Source organism: Cinclus cinclus, chromosome 1 (assembly GCF_963662255.1).
Source record: "Cinclus cinclus chromosome 1, bCinCin1.1, whole genome shotgun sequence".
NCBI lineage: Eukaryota > Metazoa > Chordata > Aves > Passeriformes > Cinclidae > Cinclus > Cinclus cinclus.
In genome coordinates this window covers 130,003,050-130,024,721 of record NC_085046.1, presented here as the reverse complement: position 1 = coordinate 130,024,721, position 21,672 = coordinate 130,003,050, and the positions used below count along the sequence as shown (strand labels likewise).

Sequence of the window (21,672 nt, the reverse complement as noted above, 5' to 3'; positions counted from 1 at the left end):
TTTAGCACATTCCATACAAAACTAAATTTCTGTTTTGAGGAACAAAAATATCCCCTATTATTGGCAGAAAATATGCACTGACCCACCACTAGCAATTTGCCTCTGAAAGACTTATTACCTTTCAGACTAGAGAGACAGACTGATATGCTTTCCAGTTTAAGAGCTCCAGTTGCTATAATTCAAAATGACACAGCTGGTCTATATTTTATTTGCATTTCATTTAAGCATTCAGCTTTCTCTACACAGCTCTGTTGCACTGCAGCCACATGTATTCAGATATGAGGAATCAGGAAAGCCACTTGTTAATACACTGGATCAGACTGCATGCAGTTACATGTGAAAGTGCACTGTAAATTTACAGTCCATCTGAGCAAAGACTTCTAAAATTAAGATGATTATTTCCTGTACATCATTATAGCATCCACTGCTTTGAGGAGGAAAAATGAAGAATACACTCCTTTAAAGAAGATCATGATAATGATCTGTTAGAAATCCTTAGCAATGCAGACATCAAAAGTAATTCCAGTCTCTTTATGCATTAGTTATTTTCTTGAATAATGCTGAAAAGCTTTTTAATTATTTCATAATCTTAGAACTGTTTGGGTTCAGAATAACCTCAAATTTGAGACAAATCTGAAAGGCCACAGAATGCAAAATAGATTTCTTTGGTATTTTTGACATTCTACTGCATTGCAATGATGCTTAAACCTCAATAGTAAGTCTTGCAAATCTGTACTGTAAAGATGCTGGAGTCCTTAACAAAACAAGCCCTTTTTTATCTGCTGGTTGGTTGTGTAACATATAAATTAACCCAGTCAAGCTAACAAAACCCAATGCTTCTCCACAGCCTACAGCCAATGAAAAATCCCCTCTAGTGACATACCCCAAGACAGTCCGGGAGCAGTGGGAAGTAACGTCTGGGAGAGCATCTGACCAAAGACCAAGAATCAGGTCTTCATGGTCCCCAGTTGCTTCTTCATCTGGAATACCTGCAGGTTCACTCTCCAGAGACTTCATGTTATTCTTTTTCTTCTTCTTCTCCTCCTCTTTTTGCTTCTGCACCTTGTCCTTGAATATGTCATGATGTTTGGGCTCCTGTGGACCACAGAAGAGTTTGTCTTTGCTTAGATGCAGCAAGTCATTTTCTGTTGGGATGCAAATCATGGCATGTAATTCAGGGTTCCCCTTTCTCAAGAGTGACAAGTTGACCCAGACGAGAGCCCTTGGGTAGCTCATCAAGATTGGCAAAAAAACATCTTCAGTCATTTCCTTCTGTCCCAGCCGGGAAATAAGGCGGATTCGCCGATCTTTCCCAGCAGTGGGATAACACCAGGCTGATAACTGCATTAGTAGCTTCTCACTCCTATTAAAAATTTTCAAAAATAAACATCGTAGATAGTTATTAACAAGAAGTTCAACAGAAATCCAGCACCATACATATTTACAAGAGCACACTTAAAAAAAGCTCTGAGGCTTTCTGTAACCTTCCAAGCTCGTATTTGTATCACTCTTAGGCTAAAAAGAACATTGGTGAGTGGAATTCGTTAGCCTTCTTCAGGAGGAAGGAGACATTACTTGCTAAAACCCCCAAAGATTGTTAAAACCACAAATACTCTAAAATCTCCAGTGACACTAATGCAGTCCAGAACTTTCAATGTTTTCTTCCCCTGGTAACCACACAAAAATGAAAGACCTGTGTTCTGGCACTTTCCAATACTGTTGCTGCCCTCATGCGTTGCACTGGAATGCAGGGGATGCTCTATTTTCTAGAGACCTTGTTAAGTAGTGCAAGAACCACCCGTGGCAATGTATTAGGGAAGAGAATGCAAGATTATTTTCACAGCAATAGCCCTAAATTCACAAATATGAGATTCTAAAAGCTCTATCGACCTGGAACAATCAGAATATGCCAACTCCAAGAGCACAGTTAACTCCAGAGTGTTAAATTCAAGATAATTTAAGGAGTGTTCTTTATGTAGTCATCAAGTTTGCTGGAGAAAAGCAGGATTTCCACTCAACAGCAGATTCTGATTAGTGACAAAACTATTTAATCTCACTGTATTTGGATTAAATAATTCTCTCATCTTAATAATCAGGCTGAGCTCTTCCTTTCCCCAACTGAATAGATACCAAAAAGAAATAAAACGTGTATCATTTTGATATACCTGAGAACAATAAAGTCACTTGTCTTCATTTTATCTCTCTCACCAAAATCCTGGGTGCTTGTAACATCCTCTGTCTTTAGGGTAATTTGAGAATTTGTTATTTCCATGGTCTCCTCTGCCTCACCAACCTCAGGGGAAGCTTTCCTGCCCGCTTCTGCTTTGGGGTCACAAAGGGTCTGTCCTTCAATTGCGCAGCAGTCAGGGTGTGGGGAAGAAGGACATAAAAATCCTCCTGAAGCTTTCATTCTTCCTTCCCAGTTCTTGGCCAGCTGCCCCCAAGGACAGATGAAAGGAGACAGAGTGCCCAGCTTGACATAATTTGCCCTTTTTGCAGGTGGACGTCTAAATGATAAAGCAAGTAAGTAAGAAAGAGTATTTTCAAAATCAAGTATTTGAAACAGAAAGGGAATGCACAGTTGACTTTCTATCCTTGTTGAGTAAGAATTTCAAAATGACAATCTAGAAAATGTTGCTGTATTTCTGTCAACTATATCCTTTCAGCCATGCTGGAAACATTTACCTGCTGTGACTGACAACACCACCTTTTCCTCCGAACTTCTCCTACTTCCCCTCCTACCTGAAAGGGGAACCAACACTAACTGGTGCAGAGGACACTTGCAGCCACTTGAAACTCATAACTAAGCATTCTCTTTGTTGCAATAAAATTTAAGGCAAACTTCAGAATGCCTGATATTTAAAATTAGATAGCAAAATTTATCTCTTCATTTACTTCAACACTTGGTACATACTTTGACATAGTCCTTTGCATTCTCTGACCTCCTCCCCCATTTGCTGCTTAGGAATCTCAAAATAGTTTTGTTTATTTTATTGCTATGCAGCCTTGTTACAGCTCTATAACTGAGCATGTCTCTGGGAATAGAAGAGTTTAATTTATATGCCCTGTTTAGCAGAGTTAAATATATCTAGGAGTCCTTTCTGTTTTATAATATTAAGATTGAAAACACTAGTGAAAGATCTCAATAAAGCCCAAGTCTAAAGGAACACAACAAAAGATAATTAAGGGAATATTTTAAGCAGTATACACTTTTGTCATTCTTACCATCAATTTTTAAATTAATGTTACCGTTTGAATTTTTCAAGAAGACTGGTTTCCAGTTCTTTGGCAAACTGCATTCCTGCCTGGCAGTCTGGGAAATCGTTTGGAGTGTGAGGTGTTCTTTGGTATTCAGAATGTTTTAATGCCTCTTGCAAGCCACCGACTCGTACACCTCGATATATCTGTTATAAAAACCAAACGCCCAAAAAGCAATGTTTGAACTGATTCCACGTTCCTAGCTGAAACAAAACATTAATGCCCACAGAGTACTTCCTTAGAAAACTGCAGGTCTAACACTTAAGCTTTAAAAATAAACTTAAGTATGGTTTCTACAGTTATAGATGCTAATTTCAAGGAAAAAAAAAGTTAAGTCATGCTCTTTAAATTTAATTCTGAAAAACTATCAACAAAACTGAAGAGAATTTCACACATTCTGATCTTGTACATTGCCAGGAACATTCTATTACTTTGACAGCCCCTGCCCAATGTAACCATACAACAGGTATCACTGCAACTAAATCCCCTGCACATTCAAAAGCATAATTTTAACTGCAGAAAGGTACTAAAACTGCCACCTAAACACTAAAAGCTGGATGCTTCAAACAGCACCAAAGAAGTATTCAAGCTTAACTGTACCTTTGTTTTAAGCTCTCTCCCAAATCAGAGGCAACCTTGGTGATAAGAGGTACAGATAGCTAAGCTAGAAATTGATTAGCAGGAGGCACCAAATTACTTCTCTTTAGATGCTTGTAGAAAACACAGAGAGGCATAGCTTCAGCTTTCTCTCCTGACTCCCCACTGATTTGCTGCTTCTAGACTGCCATGTGGATATAGTTGTACCCAACAGAAGACATGGAAAGCTACTGTTTAAGTTTCAAGTCCAAGCTTCTGTCATGAACCAGTTCATCTGCCATTTTTCAAAAGTGAGATTTTGATCCTATAATTGGGAATTGGTTATACAATGTGAAGTACACTCTCTAAAATCCATTAATTTAAACAAAAATACATAAATTATCAAATTTACTTGCAATTTGCCATCAAAGTCACTTACAAAAGGGATCCAGAAAGCCATGCCCCAGCCCTTTGGGAGACAGATATCCCAGCCACTCCCCCATCCTGGTCGATCTTCTCCAGCCATTTTCCCTGGCTGCTGCACCAACAGTATGGGAATCTTAGATTCACAAGGACCCAAATCAAGGTGTGATCCAGGTACCAGTAACTGAGCTCTCATATGGTTTAAATCCTGAGAAGGAGGAGACATTTCCCATAAGTTAGTAACCATTCTTCTTCCCTCTTCCAGATGTCGTTCCAAGATACAGAGACAAGGTGAGTTTACAGCTAGGGAAAACATAGTAACAATACACTATATATTTGAACAGAATTTCATCAAGGCATGAAAAATTGTTTTAAAAAAGAGCATTAAGCACCCTTTTCCTCCCCTTCTTACTTTCATAGTAATTGACAAAGAGCAGGTACCAGGTACAACATAGATGAAGGAAGAAATGTCTTGCAACTTTGGATTTAGAGACTTATGCACAAGACTAGATTGAACAGGTGCTTTCAGTCTGTCATACACGGAGAAAACTGAACTACGTCCAAGGAGATGGGAAAAAGATTTGGTCATCAAACAGTTTCACATAAAGCATGCTGGCACTGAGGTTTTGTCAATCATCTGTTGTTATATTCCTGTGTACCACATTAAGAATACATTTATGAAAAAATGCAGAAAGACCAGACTCCCTGTATTTTATCAAGGAAACATTAAATTTCATGACAGCATAAAGAATACTGTCATATATAAAAAGATTGTGCTGGTAACTGTTATGTGCTAGTGTAATATTTTCTAAGTACTCTGTTTTTTTACATTATGTCTGACAGTTTGAAAGAGCACAAAATTAATTTTCAGAAAGAATATTTAGAAATAACGTTTTTTCCACACAAATGTCTTCTCTTTCTGATTACAGTGGTGACAAAGGTTTATCACCTTTTGTGACTAAATCACCTTTTTATCCATGCACTTTATGGGCTGCCCTCCATTGTCAACAAAAAAGTCAAGACAGATTTCAAACCCACAGCTGCAAACTTGAAGTTCTCTACAAGTCACAAATTATTGCTGAGAACACTCACAGCACAATGTGCTACAGTTCAGAGACATAGGATTTCTTTCCTTTCAATTTCCACAGTTCTCTCACCAGGAGAATCATCCTGACTACAGCTAAAGGCCAGAGCCTTCCTGTGTCACTCTTTTCTGCTGCATGAGTCAAGGTGATGTACAAAAATCCAATTCCAAATCTTTCTGTTATATAAACCTATAGTCCTGTAGGCAATCCAATAAAGCTTTCTTTTAATTGAATCCATGGTCAATGGCTGTGCAAGAACATTATGCAAAGGCTACAAAAAAAACACTTCATGTCAGCAGCTGGATATTGTGATATTAAGGGAGCTATATATTGACATTAGACTTATACAAATTTCAAGAGTTTCTTTCTATGGACTCTATGAAACATTAACCATTTCTTCCATGGCAATCCACCTACTTAGTTACCTGCTCTGAGATTTTGTTTTCAGTGACGTTCTTACAGATGTTGTGGTCCCAGATAAAGCTGTGAGCACAGTCTGCAGGTACACCCTTCAGGTACAGCTGCCTAACTTTATCATTATCTACAAAAGAAAAGAACCTTTAAAAAAATTCTAACAATTTGTGGGGTTTAAGTACTGAATTACCAAAGCCACATCCGTATCATAAGTATAATGAGCAGACAACCAAGAAAAACCAAATTAAAAACTCAACAAGCATCATGGCTTCTGGCGTATTTTATTATCACATCTTTTCCCAAATACAAAATACGAAATCAACTGTTAGTGTTAGAAAGACTAACCTGCTATCTTCTCACCAGTGTTTCTTCTTAATAAAAGACATGACTGTTGGCAATGTAAATTAGATCTTTACATACCACCTTTAATATTCTGGAATCTGGCCTTTCTGGCAGAGTGTGGAGTTCAACAGATTTGGTGACAATCAGAAAGAGCAACACTGCAAAGCCTGAAATAAGACTACCTAAGTAAACTTGTAAGAGAAGCAAGAGTTATCTTTAAGAAATGTAAAGGAAACATTTGCATGGCTATGACTAGCATGCAAGACTTATTTAGTACTAGTTTCCTGCTCTGGATCTTTTCAGGCTGTGTACTTCAAGGAAGGGACTACTCTCACTTATTCTGCACAAATCATCAGTTGTGTACATTACTGAAGATAAACAACAGTTGTAGTTTTAAAATGGATTGCTCAAGTATTAAATAACCTATCTCCTTCAGTATTACAATTTAAAGAAAGCAAAGAAAACGTGTACCTACCTTGAGTGATTTAAGGATTAACAGCCTTCAATGTACAGTATGCAGTGAATGCTGATCCATTTAAGTAAAGTAATTCTTATCAACAAACAATACAATGAACCTATTAATAGTTCTCTGATTAAAACCTTGGAGGGATTGCTCCTCATTTCATCATCCACAAGGTCTTACATATTAAAGGAACATAACATGTCAGGGTTTGGGGTTTTTTTTAATTATTTAAGTATTTTTAAAAAATTTTTGCTAATTTTTCCAGATAATGTAGATAAAGACTCAAAGACAGAAGATTTAGATTATTCAGTGGTACTAAGAGTACCTAGAAATAAGTACTGCCAAACATAACTGCAGTAATTATTTCTTTAAAATGCATAGTCTTTAAGATGCACCCATTACTAAAAGTTGTAAAATCCTTTGCAAGAAATACTAACTACTGCAGCATTTGTGACAGTTCGATGATGTTACTGATACTTGCCATGCATTCTTGCTAATGAATTAAATTGATGTGAGGAGAAGAAATGCAAAATAAATTATCAGATTACAGCAGCATTCCTTCAAATTAAGAACAATAAAACTAAAAAGGGAATCCTTGCCAATTAAGCAGAAGAATATCTTCTCTGACCAAAAATTAAGAACATGAAACTGAGCAGGAACCTAAGGGAGCTCAACACTCCTACAGGCAAAGCACATTCTGTCTGGAGATGAAGCAAGTATTAATGCCTCAAAAGAAGGAGGAAAAGAGCAACAAAACTCTGTGTGTGTGTAGGGAATGCCTTCCTGACTCTTACAGACAACCAAAGGGGAAGGGCATATAATTACAAGCATAAGGTAAGGAAAGTACCTTTTCCATCTTTTATACAGAAAGCATTTATGTACATTAGAATCTCTTTATGTTAAATTATTTAAACATGTTCTAGTTCCTTCAACTGTAAATTATTCACTGCAAGTTTCTCTGCTTTTTAAAACATTTCTTTCTATTGCTACAGTTCAGGCAGCCTATCCTTGTCATATTCTCAGAGTTCTTTGCAATTCCTATATCCTATAATGGCATGAATATTTGTTTCCCCACTATAGAAAGACCTTTAGAGCCAGTCTCTTTTCATCACCACCACTCATCTGATATTCTCCTTATTAACCTAAAATATTCTTCTTTAAGCTGGTACATTCATTCTCTTTGATCCTCATTGAACCTAGAGAATTTATTCTTTCTACTAAGCATACTGTAATTCAAATCATAATCTCAAATCCTCACACCAGTTCTTCTTACCTCTCTCCTGCTTTCTTCAGTCCATATTTTAAGATTTCTGGGGAAACAACCTTACTGGTAAGTTGCAGGTAATAGTGAAAGTAGGATATTAGGGCTAGTTTAGGAAATAGGAAGTTGCACTGCTAAGCACATGAAGCTCATCAACAAGCTACTTCTGCTGGTGTCATTGGTTGGTGCTTAGACAATACAGGCAGATAGAAGAAGGCTTTGTTCCATTCCAAGCTATTGATCTGATTTACATAGCTGATTGTCTGTCTTAGAAGACAGGCCTAAGAGTTCTATTTGAAAATTTTCCTTCCTCCCTTTTGCAAAAAAAAAAGCGAAAACCAGAAACACTGCCCGGGAGCAGTCTGAGAGCCCTATGTATGCAGGGAAGGTGGGATCAGGACAACTGGGGACAGATACCTACACCTCTGCAAGAAGTGCATGTACAGGCATGGACCCAGGCTCCATCTGCAGAAGAGAAACTTTAGTTCACATATCTTTCTTGGTGTAGTCTCCTCCTATGCATGTCATTCACTGATTATGTAGGAGTTTCACCATACACCATGCTGATTGTTTTTTAAGGCAGTGGAATTTGTTCTCACCAGACAAGACAGCAACAACATATCAAAATTTCAGAAGCATACTTTAAACTGGAGAAGAGTACTAATGTGCAGTCATGTGAGAATTGACTGCTTACTGGGAGTCTTGACTCCAGCCTGAAGAAATAATAACAGTTGTTTTGACTAAATCCAAACAGCCTGTGTTCATAACACACAGCTTGCACATACGCATATGCATTGAAGAGATAAAGTAACTGGGAAAGACTGAAATTACATTTGATTTGTTAGTGTGTTACTCACAGGGAAAAACTACACAGGTGTATCTCAGAACAGCATTTTGGAAAAAAAAAGCAATATGAACAGATATGTATCATTCCACAGACTGCATGTATGACAATCCCCAGCAAAGGTGATGGCCATAACTTACCTAAACTATTTACTCATTTGACAAACAATGCATCTTTAAATTAGTAAAGTTTGAAAATCAGTTGGTTTTTGTACAGTACTGAAGAACAGGAGAAGCTAAAACACATATGGAACCTGTATGCTCACATATACAGTGCTATTTCAATCTTATTAATATTAAACCTAATAGTACTTGAATGTCCAAGAAGCAAAAAAAAGGGAGGGAAGTGTGAAATACACCAATGGTTCCCATTTATTGCTCAATAAAGAGGATGTGATTAAGAAAGTAAATTACTATTGACATTTTTAATAGAGGTCAGCTCACAATATTACTATATCTGAGTAAGGTCACAACACAATCAAGGCTCAGAAAGTTTATGTAATTCTGAGGCTTATAAATTTTTTTTTTTTCAGAAGGGGGAAATTAATAGCACTGAAATGGAATTACAGATCTTAAAGAAGTCTCTTTTTTTGGGTAAGTTCTACAGGAAGACAGTGCTATTGTCTGTCTTCTTGCATCCTTCTGCCTTCTCAACTTTTTCAGTTGCATGTAACACTAAGTTATTTAGCAGAACCTACATTAGAAGGTATTACACCATTTACCTTCCCTTGCTAGCTGAAAAATGACTTCCTCCTTCTCCTAAATAAAAGTCAGAGAGGACAGAAGCAGTTTTAAGTTCATGATGAAAAAAATTAAAAAAACTCAAAAGAACAAAAAAGCAACACCAGCTGAGTATTTGTGGTGTGGAAGATATTTTGCAAGTGAAGGATAACCCCAGGCAGAAAGATTTTGAAGATGGGCATTTCTACCCAGCCAAAGGAAAAAACACAGAGGTGCTCTTGACTCCCTATCTTACACCATTAACTCTTGACCATAGCCATCCTTCTGGAGGGAAAACCAGCTCTGGCAGTGGGAGAGAAAACACTATGAGACATTTAAAATACCTAAATGCCTTCTGTTGATCTTGCCTTCTTGAACACATCCTCACAGACTTGACAAGCAGAGTGAAAGACACCGAATTACTTTCTGTAGCTGCTAACTCTTCCAGCAGGTCAAACCAGTATCTGTAAACATGTGCTACATCTCTCACCTTACTTCTCAGCAGGAAGGAACCAAAGTAGAGGTCATGTATGCTGCAGCATTTCCAACAGGAACACTAATGATGAGAAAGTTAGCTGAGCACAACTAATTAACAGAAAGGCTGTTCTAGATACAGACAGTAGAACAGGAGGATGTAAGAAAATGAAAACAGCAGAATTGTGCAAAGAGTTTAAAGACAGTAACTGAAGTAGGAGTTCAACCTGACTTAAGTAAGACTAGATTATTCTAGTGTCTTGCAAACAGACCACCAAGGAAATTCAGTATTTTAAAGTCTCTGGAATTTTCAACTTGTCTTATGTGCTGCTGCTTGCTAGCTGACTATCACATTTCTCCTATTAGGTGAGGCAGCCTGTGTCCAGTCAACCTAACTGGGAGTGCCAACACTGTACAAAAACCCCACTGTATCCTGTACTTACTTTTTAGAGGACATTCACATCCATCTAAATTTGGATTTTGCACTGAAATATTGTGTGCACTGAAATGAAAATTTCAGAAGTTACGCTTGCATCTTTCATTTTCTATCATAACCAGCATCCTGGTCATCTCAAATACTAATCCTGCAAAGGTAATTTTTTTTGCAGTGGAATTGCAATTTTCAGCATCCTAGGCCTATAAACCAGAAATAGCAGGTATCTTCTTGGAGAGAGAAACAGCATCAGGAAGACTAAACACCAAACAGAAACTTGCTATGGAGTTTTTAGCACCTGGTTGGCCTTGCCAGGATTCGAACCTGGATCATCTGTATGGTCAGACAGAGGCTTCCACTGAGCACAAGACCAGCTTTGGTGCATGTCCCTCCCTCACAACTGTTGTTCTAAAACCTATGCAACTTTCAAGCTGTTTCTGTTCTGCCAGGGGCTTTGGAAATGGGAAATATTTTGAACCAAAACCTAGAGGAAAACAGCAAGAGACAATCCATAGAAGATGACAGTAAATGAAAACAAAAGCATAGAGAGAAACTAAATCTCTTCATATAATATAGACAAGGGATTTTTACCTTGGTATTTTTGAAAGTCTGGCACGGCTTTTGTCTTCTTTTTTGGCAAATTGACTCGAGGATCTCCAACAGTGAGGCCAAGTATTGTACCTGGTGGCATATCTGATGGTGAGCTCATCCCTTTAAAAACACAGATGAACATTGCCATGAAACCACCAATTAAGTTGTGACCTTTTTCTGCACCATTATTTTGTGCATTTTTGCCCGCAGGGATGTGATATCACTGTAAGCCAGTGAAGCAATCCAGAATGCTCTATTTAACATGTTTTGAAAACTCATCAATGCTTGTTAAATGGTCAATAACAAAAAAAGTCAAGAAAAGCAGTGCAAGACTTGGTTTGCAATTACATTTACATTTAGCATAGAAGTGAGGTCACTGTCACAAACTCAATGCATCCTTTGAAAAATTTCAAAGAACAACCAACCTTTGTTTTGCATGTGTAGAGAGACAAAGGAAATTCAGAAGTGTTTTGTACAAGTTTTACCTCATCTCTGTTTAACTGTCTCACATTGGATAGACAGCTTAAGTACTGTGTGAGATCTAGCCAAAACAGTTCCTTACCTGCTTCAGTGCTATAAATTGAGGAGCTATTGTTAGCTTTAGGACAGTTTACAATTCAGCCAAATACACAACTATTAATTTAGAAATTAATATATACAAAGAATAATACTTTCACTTTGGATTGGAGGCTACCATTTTATCTGTGGATGCATTGTACAACTTACTGCCTTAACTTGAAGAGTATGATGAGAGAGAGTGAGAGTACATATCAGACTGTAAAACCCATCAGCAATCCCAAATCTAAGTTCATGAAGATAACAAACAAGATTCAGTTTCTCTGTTAAGTTTGAACTACACAGAGGATTTCACTTCTCTTAAATACCCTCAATATAACGTTTTTCAATTCTTTGCCACTCCCTGGAAAGTACCTAAGCACATTTTCAAAGGCACGACTCTCTTGACCATGCAAAAGTAAGCATGTCCAAACTGATGATAACTCAATTAGCATACCAGTTTTCACGACTAGATTTTAAGTTTCCCCCCTTCCACCCATAGCAGCCACGTGCCCAAATACCTTCCAATAGCTCAAAGATAGCACTTTGACATTGATGAAGAGATAGTTTTTCAGAGTCCTTGCAGTTTTCTACCCACCAGTTATTCAGTTCTGTCTCTGAATCTGTCATCTCCTGGAAAACAACGTATCTAATTAAACTCAAATGGTTATTAATTATTTTCTATCAGTATTAATTCACTCTCAGTTTGCCTTAACCACTGTAGTCACTTCCTTCCTCTAAGTTTTCAACCAAAGTAATTTTGTATAGTATAGTCCTGTATGTTATAATAATCTCTAATAAGCTGCACAATTTAACCTGTGTCCCAAAAATAAACCAATCCACAATACTTCCTAATTCTGTCATTAATTATTTCTTACTGGAAGCCACAGATTTCATGGCCTCATCATGTTTGCTTCAGGAGACAAAAAAAACCCATTGAAACCACAGTGATGCTACATGCCAAGAAGTGGATGAAAACCCTAAATCCTGGAGAAACTCCATATTTGACTGCAAACACAGAAGTTTTCTGTACCTTACATGTCTTGCTCCATAGTTCTAGGTGCTCTAGCTCATTGCTTGAGAAACAGGATATATGGTTTGTCAAAGAGAATATTAAGTATTCTGGACCTCTCAGCAGAAATTGCACAGCCTGCTCAACAGCACCACTACTTTTATTTTCTTCCTCCTCCCACTTAAAATCCAGGTGGGAGTCTTCCTGAGATCAGCATTAGTCAAGAGGCTCAGTACAGAGAAGCCACTAGGGTAACAGATAGGTTAGCTTTTATGAAAAGTAAGGCTAGATAATTTATGGGTCTTTCTAGCAAAAAACAAGGAAATTAATACAAACCACCACGCTTGCACATTTTAAGAACATTACCAAAACTAAGCTAACATCCAAAGTCAATTTCCTTACTGTTTGGACAGAAGCTGCTTTCAGTGTCTCAGTAAGGACGGAGTGTGATAATGGGCCGATCAGACGGTATCTGAGGATCTCCATGCTTCTGTCACTGAAACAGGAAAGTTTCAGGTGAATGTACAATTGTACAACACAAGCTATTTTCCCCAGATCTATTAAGCCAGAAATGCAGCTATGTTGTGTGGTTATGGGCCACAGTTTCTGACTGTACTGTGAACAAACCTGATTGCAATGCCAGTAGTCCGTGCAATCCAAGAGTAGGACTGGAGTGGATCTCTAGTGCCATCACCAATTATTTTTTTCACTGGCACAGCTTTTTCTCCTTCTTTATCCTCCTTCTTTCTTTTATTGCCAAGGCTTGTAACAACTTCCACTTGTTTTTCCTCTTGAATTGATGTTTTAACAGGCTCAGTAATACAGATTTCTTCAGGCTCTGAACACTGAAAAATTGCTTTTAACTCCCTCAGTATGTCCTTAAGAAAAATGTGGTTTGGATTAGGATGATATGCAGTGCACTGCAAACCTCACATATACTTTTTAAAATTATACTCCATTATTTAATTTTCCTATATGGATTTCAAGGAATAAAATTTATTTCTACTGAAGTCAAGGGCTTGATATGAAAAGTGGAAAGTAATATCAAAAGTTGCTAAGAATTTGATCTCTTGAAAATTAACATAAGAAAAATTGCCTGTGCACAACATTTTACTTTTTTCATTTTCGTTTTTTTTTAAGATGATAGCTACATATCAGATTATAATTATCCGTGATGATTCTAAACTTAGCCTGCTGGGGATGCCAGTGGAAAGGATGGGAATCAAGCAACATCATATTGCACATAAATCCTGAAGCAAGTGACACCACAAAACTTTTCAGAATCTCAAACACTGAATACCTCAGCAGCATGCCCTTTCTGTATAAGCTTTATAAAAAGCTGCAGAACTTGAATATTGTTAAGAGTGGAAATAGTTTTTCAACTTTTAGTTCCTGAAGCCACGTATTATACCCAGTTCTTCCATACTTTTCAGATGACTTCTTCAGTATCAATAATGCACAACACATAAAGAAATAAAGAGTTCAACTACATAGCAAAAAACACCTGCTTGAGAGCCGGATGCACCCAGATCCACAACTGTCTGTTTTCAGACCCATCCCTGGGTTTCCAAATAAATGTAACAGGACCAAGCATATCCTCAGGATAGCGATCTGCTCGGTAAAGATTCAGGGAACCCTCATATCTTCCAGACAGACAAGAAGCCTCTTGAAATGTCAATCCTAAAAAAGAAGATGCTTATTGAAAAACAAAATAACATGTTGCTTAATAAACAAAGTAAAACTGAAATTCAGTCTGCCTGCTGAGTGGCTAATGTTGTACCATAAATAGCTTATTAATAAGCCCTGAAATAAAAATGTCTAGTCTTACTATTACATCTTAATTATGTTTTTCACTTAAAATCACAACTCAGTATCAACTCTGTTACTACTACTGAGACTGCTAAATTACTAAAAAAGGAAAATGATGGTTCATCCTTTAGTCTATTCAGAATCTTTATTTTGAACTACATAAATTTTACCTGTGTCAACGTTACATATTCGAGCAAGCTGCTTCAGAAGCTCATTCTCTTTACCCTTCAACTCCAGGCAACAATAATATGATAAGTCCTGAAACAATATCATAGTGTCAAAGTGAGGATAACTTTTTTTAAGTGAGCCTGTTAAGAAAGCACCAGACAGGCTTCACAATTTACACTTCAGTAGAAACTTTTCATTCTCTAAAATTTGCCCAAGTGAAATGAGTTTCTTTTTAACTTAAAATTAATGGCTAGGAGAATGGTGAGACATTTCTCATTTGAGGGTCAACCTGTCTCTCAAACCAACAGATCAAAACGGCCATAGAATAAATTATCTCTCCTCAATAGCTGCTCAGGTGGGTGATACAAGGATTCATTTAATCTCTTAGCTCTTGAGAAAACTGAAAATGCAGTATTTTAGTCATAGTTACCATAAGACTCCTTTAGAAGTTCACCTTACCTTCTCTGAAATTTGCCACCCAGAATTACACTTACAAAACTATTCATTTCATACTTAGCAGTCTTATTAAAAGCTGACACAACAGTACTTGACAGAGACAGAAATATTCATTGTAACTAAGCAGTTGGTTCCATTCACCTAGGCAAAATATCAAACAAAACATGTAGATGTGGTACCTGAAGAAGGCAGTGCTTTGTCATGGCTCGGTAACAAGCCCTGTAGCTCTTCTCTGTAGGGCTGTTTCCCAAACAGTATCCCCATTTCTTTACCATATGAAATCTCTTTGCATGCCAAATATGGGTTTCCAGCCAAATATTCTTCCTTTGCCTGTGATTAAACTCTGCTACCAAATTTATGTGGCGTCTTCTAGCTTTGCGGCATTTAGTCTTTGACTGTTCTTTTTTCTGATGTACAGCTTTCTCTGCCTGTTTTTTAGAAGAGAGGATATTGAAGTAAATCTCAAGAGAAAGAAAAAAACTGAAAATAAAAAGGCTGAAATATAATAATACAGGAAGCATTAAGTTATACTATGTTGGATCATTCTTGAGGGAAAATTTCAACTTTGAAATTTTCTACACAAATCACATCCACAGAAGTGCATCAAAGTTTGACTGAAACCCATATATAAAACAAAATCCCCACACATTCAGAAACTTAACAGTGAATAGTAAGTGCTGCTACTTCCTGTGTGAAGTTTTTGCCACACATCAATATATCCACATGAACAAATCAATGTGACATGGAAAATGCCTGGAGATTTGGGCTCATACAGAAGCAGTAGAGACTCTCAGACTGACAGAAAGGACCCTATCAGTTCTACAACACATAGAAGTGGATGAGAGGGGACTGTGGTAATATCTTGACCAAATTCTTGATAACCTAATCTGAACTGAATAGTTCAAGGTCTGAACTATTACATGTAGATACATGACGAGAGAGGAAGGCATGACTCAATCAATGTTTGATTTTTCTTTTTGTGAAGGAAAGTGGTACAAAAAAATAGGACTATAAGACATACAAAAAGATTCTTAGAATATTCTTTGTAAGCTCACCAAGAAACACTTGACAACAGACCACTGGTTATAAAAATAGCAAAGGAAGGAAAATGACAGATCAGCGCCAAGAACACTAAAAACACCGAAGCAACCCAAGAAATCAAAATAGAACTGAAAAAAAAAGGAATTCTCTTCCCATCAGACCCACCATTCATCACAGACAAGGAAATACAAGCCACTAGATACACGGTAGGTGACTGGTTCAGAAAGGCAATTAGAGAAAAATGGATGTAGCATTATAGGTGAAAAATACATCTTTAAGCTTACTCAAGATATAAGAGATGGTCCAGGTAAATGCTTCAATGAATATGGTCATGATAAAGGATCTAAGACAAATGAAGAAAATGCAGCAGAATTCAAACAGGTAACTTAGAAGATGTAGATCAAACACTGAAAAGTAACAGGCAGAACCTTTACAAAAACAAGTAAACAGACATATGACAAGCTGCAAGAAAATCTGAGCCTATGCAAACACATATGCCACACCAAAAGACCTAAAGACAGAAAATGCAGCAGAAGAAATACAGCTGCACCAGGGCCAATTAAATAATCTCAAACAATCCAAGACTTGCATGTGGAGCGGAGAAAGGGATGGGAGAGTATACGTGAGCATGTATGCAGAAGTTAAAAAGGCTGTCATATGAAAGGAGTTAAAAAAGCAGGACACAACCAAACATAAACATTAGAGAAATCTAGATTTAACAAGGATAACACATAACCAACTACGCAAAACAGCCCATGCCTTCTTCCTTCAGTTCCCAGAAAGCAGGCCCAAACTGCATCTCTTGTCATGTCTGACAAAGCAGAAAGAATGGGAACCAAAACAGTAAAAGGAGATACAGGTTGTGAAGATCCAATGAAACACCCTAAGAAACATGTAATTGGTGTGCAGCAGGGAACTATCCAAAACCATTTCTGAACCACGAACAATCATCTTCAGGAACTCAGGGTGGAGGGGCAAGGTCTCAACTTCAAGACAACGCAAAGGAAGAATGCAATGAATTTATTTATCAGTCAACCTTAATACACAGAAAATTTACCAAGCAAACTCAATTGACCACTTAAAGAATTCTCAGAGATGATAAAGTATTTAATCCCAAACACTGGGAAGATCATTTCTCAATAACATCCTGCTAAACCAATTTTTAATTTTCCTTTTTAAACATACAGGGAAGCCACAGAAAGTTAGGAGCAAGTATTCCCCATAGCCATATTCTGACTAAATGCTGAGATACTGCCACAAAATGAGTTTCATGAGCTGTTATGACTAGTCAATTAGTAAATATTAAGCTGTATGCAGCCTGCCAATACCTCCAGTGTACCTCCCACATTTGAGCTGTAACACTTGAGCCATTGTGTCAGCTGTGCTGGCTTGAGGCTGCCATGGTCACATGCTAAAGCTGGGAGGGGGTACAAAGCAGACAGGTCTTACTGAGGACTTTTGGACCACCTGGCTTCAATGCACCACCTGAACAACTTCACCTGCAGTGTACTCTTTTAATCACTACTCTAATAACTTTTCAAGATGTCCAGTAATCACAAAGTCAGGTGGTTAGTAAGACCTCTGTGAGCTACCAACTGAGGTGTTCCTGCATTTTGAATCCAAATGACAGTCAAAGTTTAGGGATTCAAGAAAGTCTGGCAGAAGTTCAGGTCTGAACATTAATAACTATAGAGCTGAACACTGTGCTTTGGCTGTGCCCACTACATGAAATTCTGTAAAACACACTTATACCTCTTTCCTGGCCATCTCTTGGAGCCGCCTGGGCAGGCGTTTAACATTATGACTCATTGCTCGCCTTCGCATGTGCCTAGGGAGAGTCTGGAAAACCAGAGAGTTGGAAGACTTCTGCGAAACTGCTTTCAACATGGCATTGATCTCAGCAGCACGAGCTTCAGCAAAGGTAGACACTGGAATGAAAAGAACTACATCAGAGTGTGACAAACAGCAAAAAAAAAACAGAGGAGGATATACTGTACGTAAATTACGGAATTACTCCTCGTACAACAGTCCAGTATCTTCGTGACATAAAAGTAAATATTGTACACCGGCACTAAAGAAATTTCAGTTCTTTACATATCCTGAAGTTTACAGAGATGGTCAAGCAAATATTTATACATGAATGAATCTGAAAGCTGTTTAACCAACAATCCCTATTTGTATTAAATACTTCTTTGTTAAATTAGAATAGCAATCTTTTCAGGTGGTATTCAGGGAAATGAAAAAACTGTTAGCATGGAAAAAAAACCCAGAAGAAGTAACATATTACAGACTGTTTTAAATCAAATAAAAATCCAGAGGTTGGTCTCATTAGATGTTTATGGAAGTGTACTTACTATCAGAGCACTGCTACATTTTTGCAAAGCTGATTTATAAATAAACGTTCTCTTAGTTGACAAGCCTCTTTAACTTACACCATGAGTAAAATCAGTTTCACCAGCTACATTAAATATAGATGATCATCAGTAATCATTTTGCTGGCAAACAGAAACCAAAATGCATATCTCTTCACTACAAGCAGGTGTAACTTTTCCACCCAGAAGTCTGAAAGGACCCATTGAACAGTTAGTCATTCATTCCAGTTTACAAACACTTCTGTGTTTTGGAGAAAATCAGGAGAAGCATAATAACGTGGCATGAGTTCTAATTTTTGGTTTTGCATAAAAACAAAGACAGCAAACTTAATCGCCAGCAAATTGCCCTGGACAGATAAACTATGACCTTCTCACATACACAAACCTGTTATATATTTTGGCATTTCCTCAGATACACTCGGGTGTCCTCCTTGAAATCCTCCTCTTCCTCTGCCTCTATCTCCTCTAATTTGCCCCTTTGAAAAATATTGTTCTTTCCTGTAAGAAGGCCCAGATGACTGATTTGAAAATTTCTGCTGCTGCTCAGAATAAGCATCTCCTGGAAGGTTTAGAGATGAAAAGAGGTTAGAGAAACACAAAATAGTCTGAATAATTGATAACTCTAGTCTTTCCTCGTAAAACTGCATTGCAGATTGCTCCAATTATATTTAATATCAAAAATCAGAAGAATTAAGTTCTTTCCTACAGGAATAAATAAGAATTTTACGCTGCCCTGCAGCAAACTTGTGGTAGATTAAGTAACTTTTGCATGCTCTGAAAATGGTATACAATCCAGACTTTGCCTCCAAGAGCCAGAGAAAGATCAGTCCATGCAACAGTGTAGTGATTTTTATTATTGTCTTGTCAGAGTTTTAGTAACTAAACAACAAAGTCATTTTTTCTGCTTGTCCCTTGATTTTTTTCTATAAGCAAATGTATTCTTGCCAGACATTAATTTCTTTTACAGCACTAATTAAGGTAAGCATGATACATGTATGTTTGTGCTTAACTTACTTGTCTGGTACAAGCACTTAATCCAATACTGAAATTAAATAACTAAAGCTTACATTAAAGCTTCCTAAGGTACAGACATACCTTTCAGGAGTGCTAAGCACCCAACAAGTATCTAAAGTTTCAGAGGGCCTTGAAGTCATTATTCAAATACCAGAGTATATTCAGCCTAACTAATATTATATATTAGTTTAGATCACTTTATGTTCTGTTAAGCCTTAGTTAGGGTTTCTACTACAACTTGAGATGTGGTTCTCAGGCAGTTCATGCCAGACAGTCCAACTAAAAAAGATCCAGACAGCCATTCCCATTACCCCATCCACTACAGCAAGACAAGTGCTTGGGAGAACAAGGGGCCACAGCATTCAGGGAGCTTCTCTAGTGAAAATCAACCTGTGTGTCCACAGAAATGGAGAGATTTTTAAAAAAAAAAAAAAAAAGTTTTCACGTTGATCAGCTTCTTAAACAAGCCTGTTCCTTTGTCCCAAAAATGCTACTACCACTGCCATGAAGACCAGCCACGAGCAGATTCACATTCAGCAGCATCTCAGTTTATGAAAACTTACAATGGCAAAGAACATCCTTCTTCCATTTCAATTAAGCAAGAAACTGAAGTTTTATGTTCAGCATCAGTACTGTCCTAGCCTGCTGCAACCACACATCATGCAGAACTGCAGAAATACTGAAGAAAAAATATTTTGGTGCAGACACAGAAATTAGCTTTTAGGTGAAACAATTCCCTGATCTGAGTTTCCACATGCCTGAGAGCAGCACTGTCCAGACACTGAGGTGAAGGTGAGAAGGAAATGGCTGGGAAAGAGGGAAGGATCTGTGTAGGCCGACAGCCCAAAATTAACTCATAACACAAACACACCCTCTTAATGAGGAAAGCAAAAATTGTAATCAGAAGACAGCTCGGCAAAACAGTCACTGATTTAACAACTAAAAAAAAAAACTTAAATTATTTTAGCTACTACATAGATCTATAGTTTTTAAACTCCTATTTAGAATTTTTCTTTTCTGTTTCTACAAAACAGCTCTGTAAAACTGCGATACTAACACCACAGAAGAATGTTATATGGATAAAAATCCATGCCTTTTAACAGAATGGAAAAACATAACCACATAATCTTAGAAGCTCCCTGCTACAAATAAAGTTAGAAAAATGTGTTTAATCTGGCAGAACTCCTGCATTGACATTCCAAAATCTTCAGACATGGCTGAGCATAATTTGCTATGTCATTCTGTCTGCTTAGGAACTCTTCAGTCACCTAAATACACAGTGACACTTAAGGGTTTTTTCATTCAATCACAAAGATGCAATTTGTCAGCTTCCAAAGGCCTCATAATAACAAGTCCTTTTACGTGTGGCTTTTTTTCTCAGAAATAAAGTAGGCAACAAAACATCTCAATGTGAAGGTGGTGGTGGAAACTGAGGTCTTACTAAAGCATAGAAGATGCAGGTCAAACCACAAAGATGAAAAAAGCATCTAGCATACAAGCTGACAAGATCCTTCGGTCTTCAGCTTGCAAAGACTACCTGTACACAAAATGCTCCAGCAATGACCAAGGACACGGCCATTCTAGGGACATGCCCTGCTGCCTCTTGCCAACACCCTTCACAGACACAGGAGCCACGACCCGAGGAGGGAAACCGGGTGGGCACGAAGATCTGAGGGAAAACCACCGCATTTATCATAGCACCAGAAGGCTAAAGCAGCCCCTCCTGCAGCTCCCGGGTCTGGCGGAAAAGCAGGGGAGAAACTAGACTGGTTATAACATCCAAATTAATCTTAAGACAAGGAACCATAAGGATTCGTTATGCAATCGAAGGGATGGTAGAGAAAAGAGCATATTCACAGAGTACAGAATAGCTGGGGGTGGAAAGGGCCTCTGGAGACCATCCAGTCCAACCACCCCGCCAAGGCAGGGTCACACAGAGCAGGTTACACAGAAACGCGTCCGGGTGGGTTTGGAATGACTTCAGACAGGGACACGGCACAAGTGACTCATGTCAAGGAGAATCCCGTAGTAACGCGATTTACGGCAGCACCAGGACTAAGGGACTCTACGGCAGGGCGGGAAGCCCTGGACACTCCTACGGCGAGCACGCTGCGGGCTGGGGAGAGGGAGATACTTGGCCGGGAGATGGGTCACCCTGCCATCCCAGGAAGGGGCTCCCACAGCCGTACCACAGCCGTACCTGGGGGCGGGCACGCTCTACTCCCACCGCTGGCGAAGGGACCCGGCTCTGCGGGCAGCGTGACGCTGGCCGGCTGGTTCCTCATCTTCTTGGCTCGCTTCTTCTCCCGCGCCCCAGACATCTCCGGGGGAAGTTGCGGAGCCTTTCTGTGGCGGGCAGAGA

At 38.3% G+C, this 21,672-nt stretch overlaps 1 protein-coding gene across 1 annotated transcript; it reads right to left on the bottom strand.

The window, feature by feature from the left end:
- Positions 1-360: 360 nt before the first annotated feature.
- Positions 361-21,631, bottom strand: POP1 (POP1 homolog, ribonuclease P/MRP subunit). Its single transcript, XM_062503221.1, has 15 exons — positions 21,511-21,631; positions 18,682-18,855; positions 17,677-17,852; positions 15,063-15,311; positions 14,430-14,517; positions 13,955-14,130; positions 13,078-13,328; positions 12,853-12,946; positions 11,960-12,071; positions 10,884-11,003; positions 5,768-5,883; positions 4,274-4,465; positions 3,250-3,404; positions 2,166-2,507; positions 361-1,363 (listed from the first exon to the last, which is right to left on the bottom strand). Exons 1-15 carry the CDS (start codon positions 21,629-21,631, stop codon positions 703-705), a joined length of 3,027 nt encoding a protein of 1,008 aa, XP_062359205.1. The 3' UTR covers positions 361-702.
- Between the last annotated feature and the right edge of the window lie 41 nt (positions 21,632-21,672).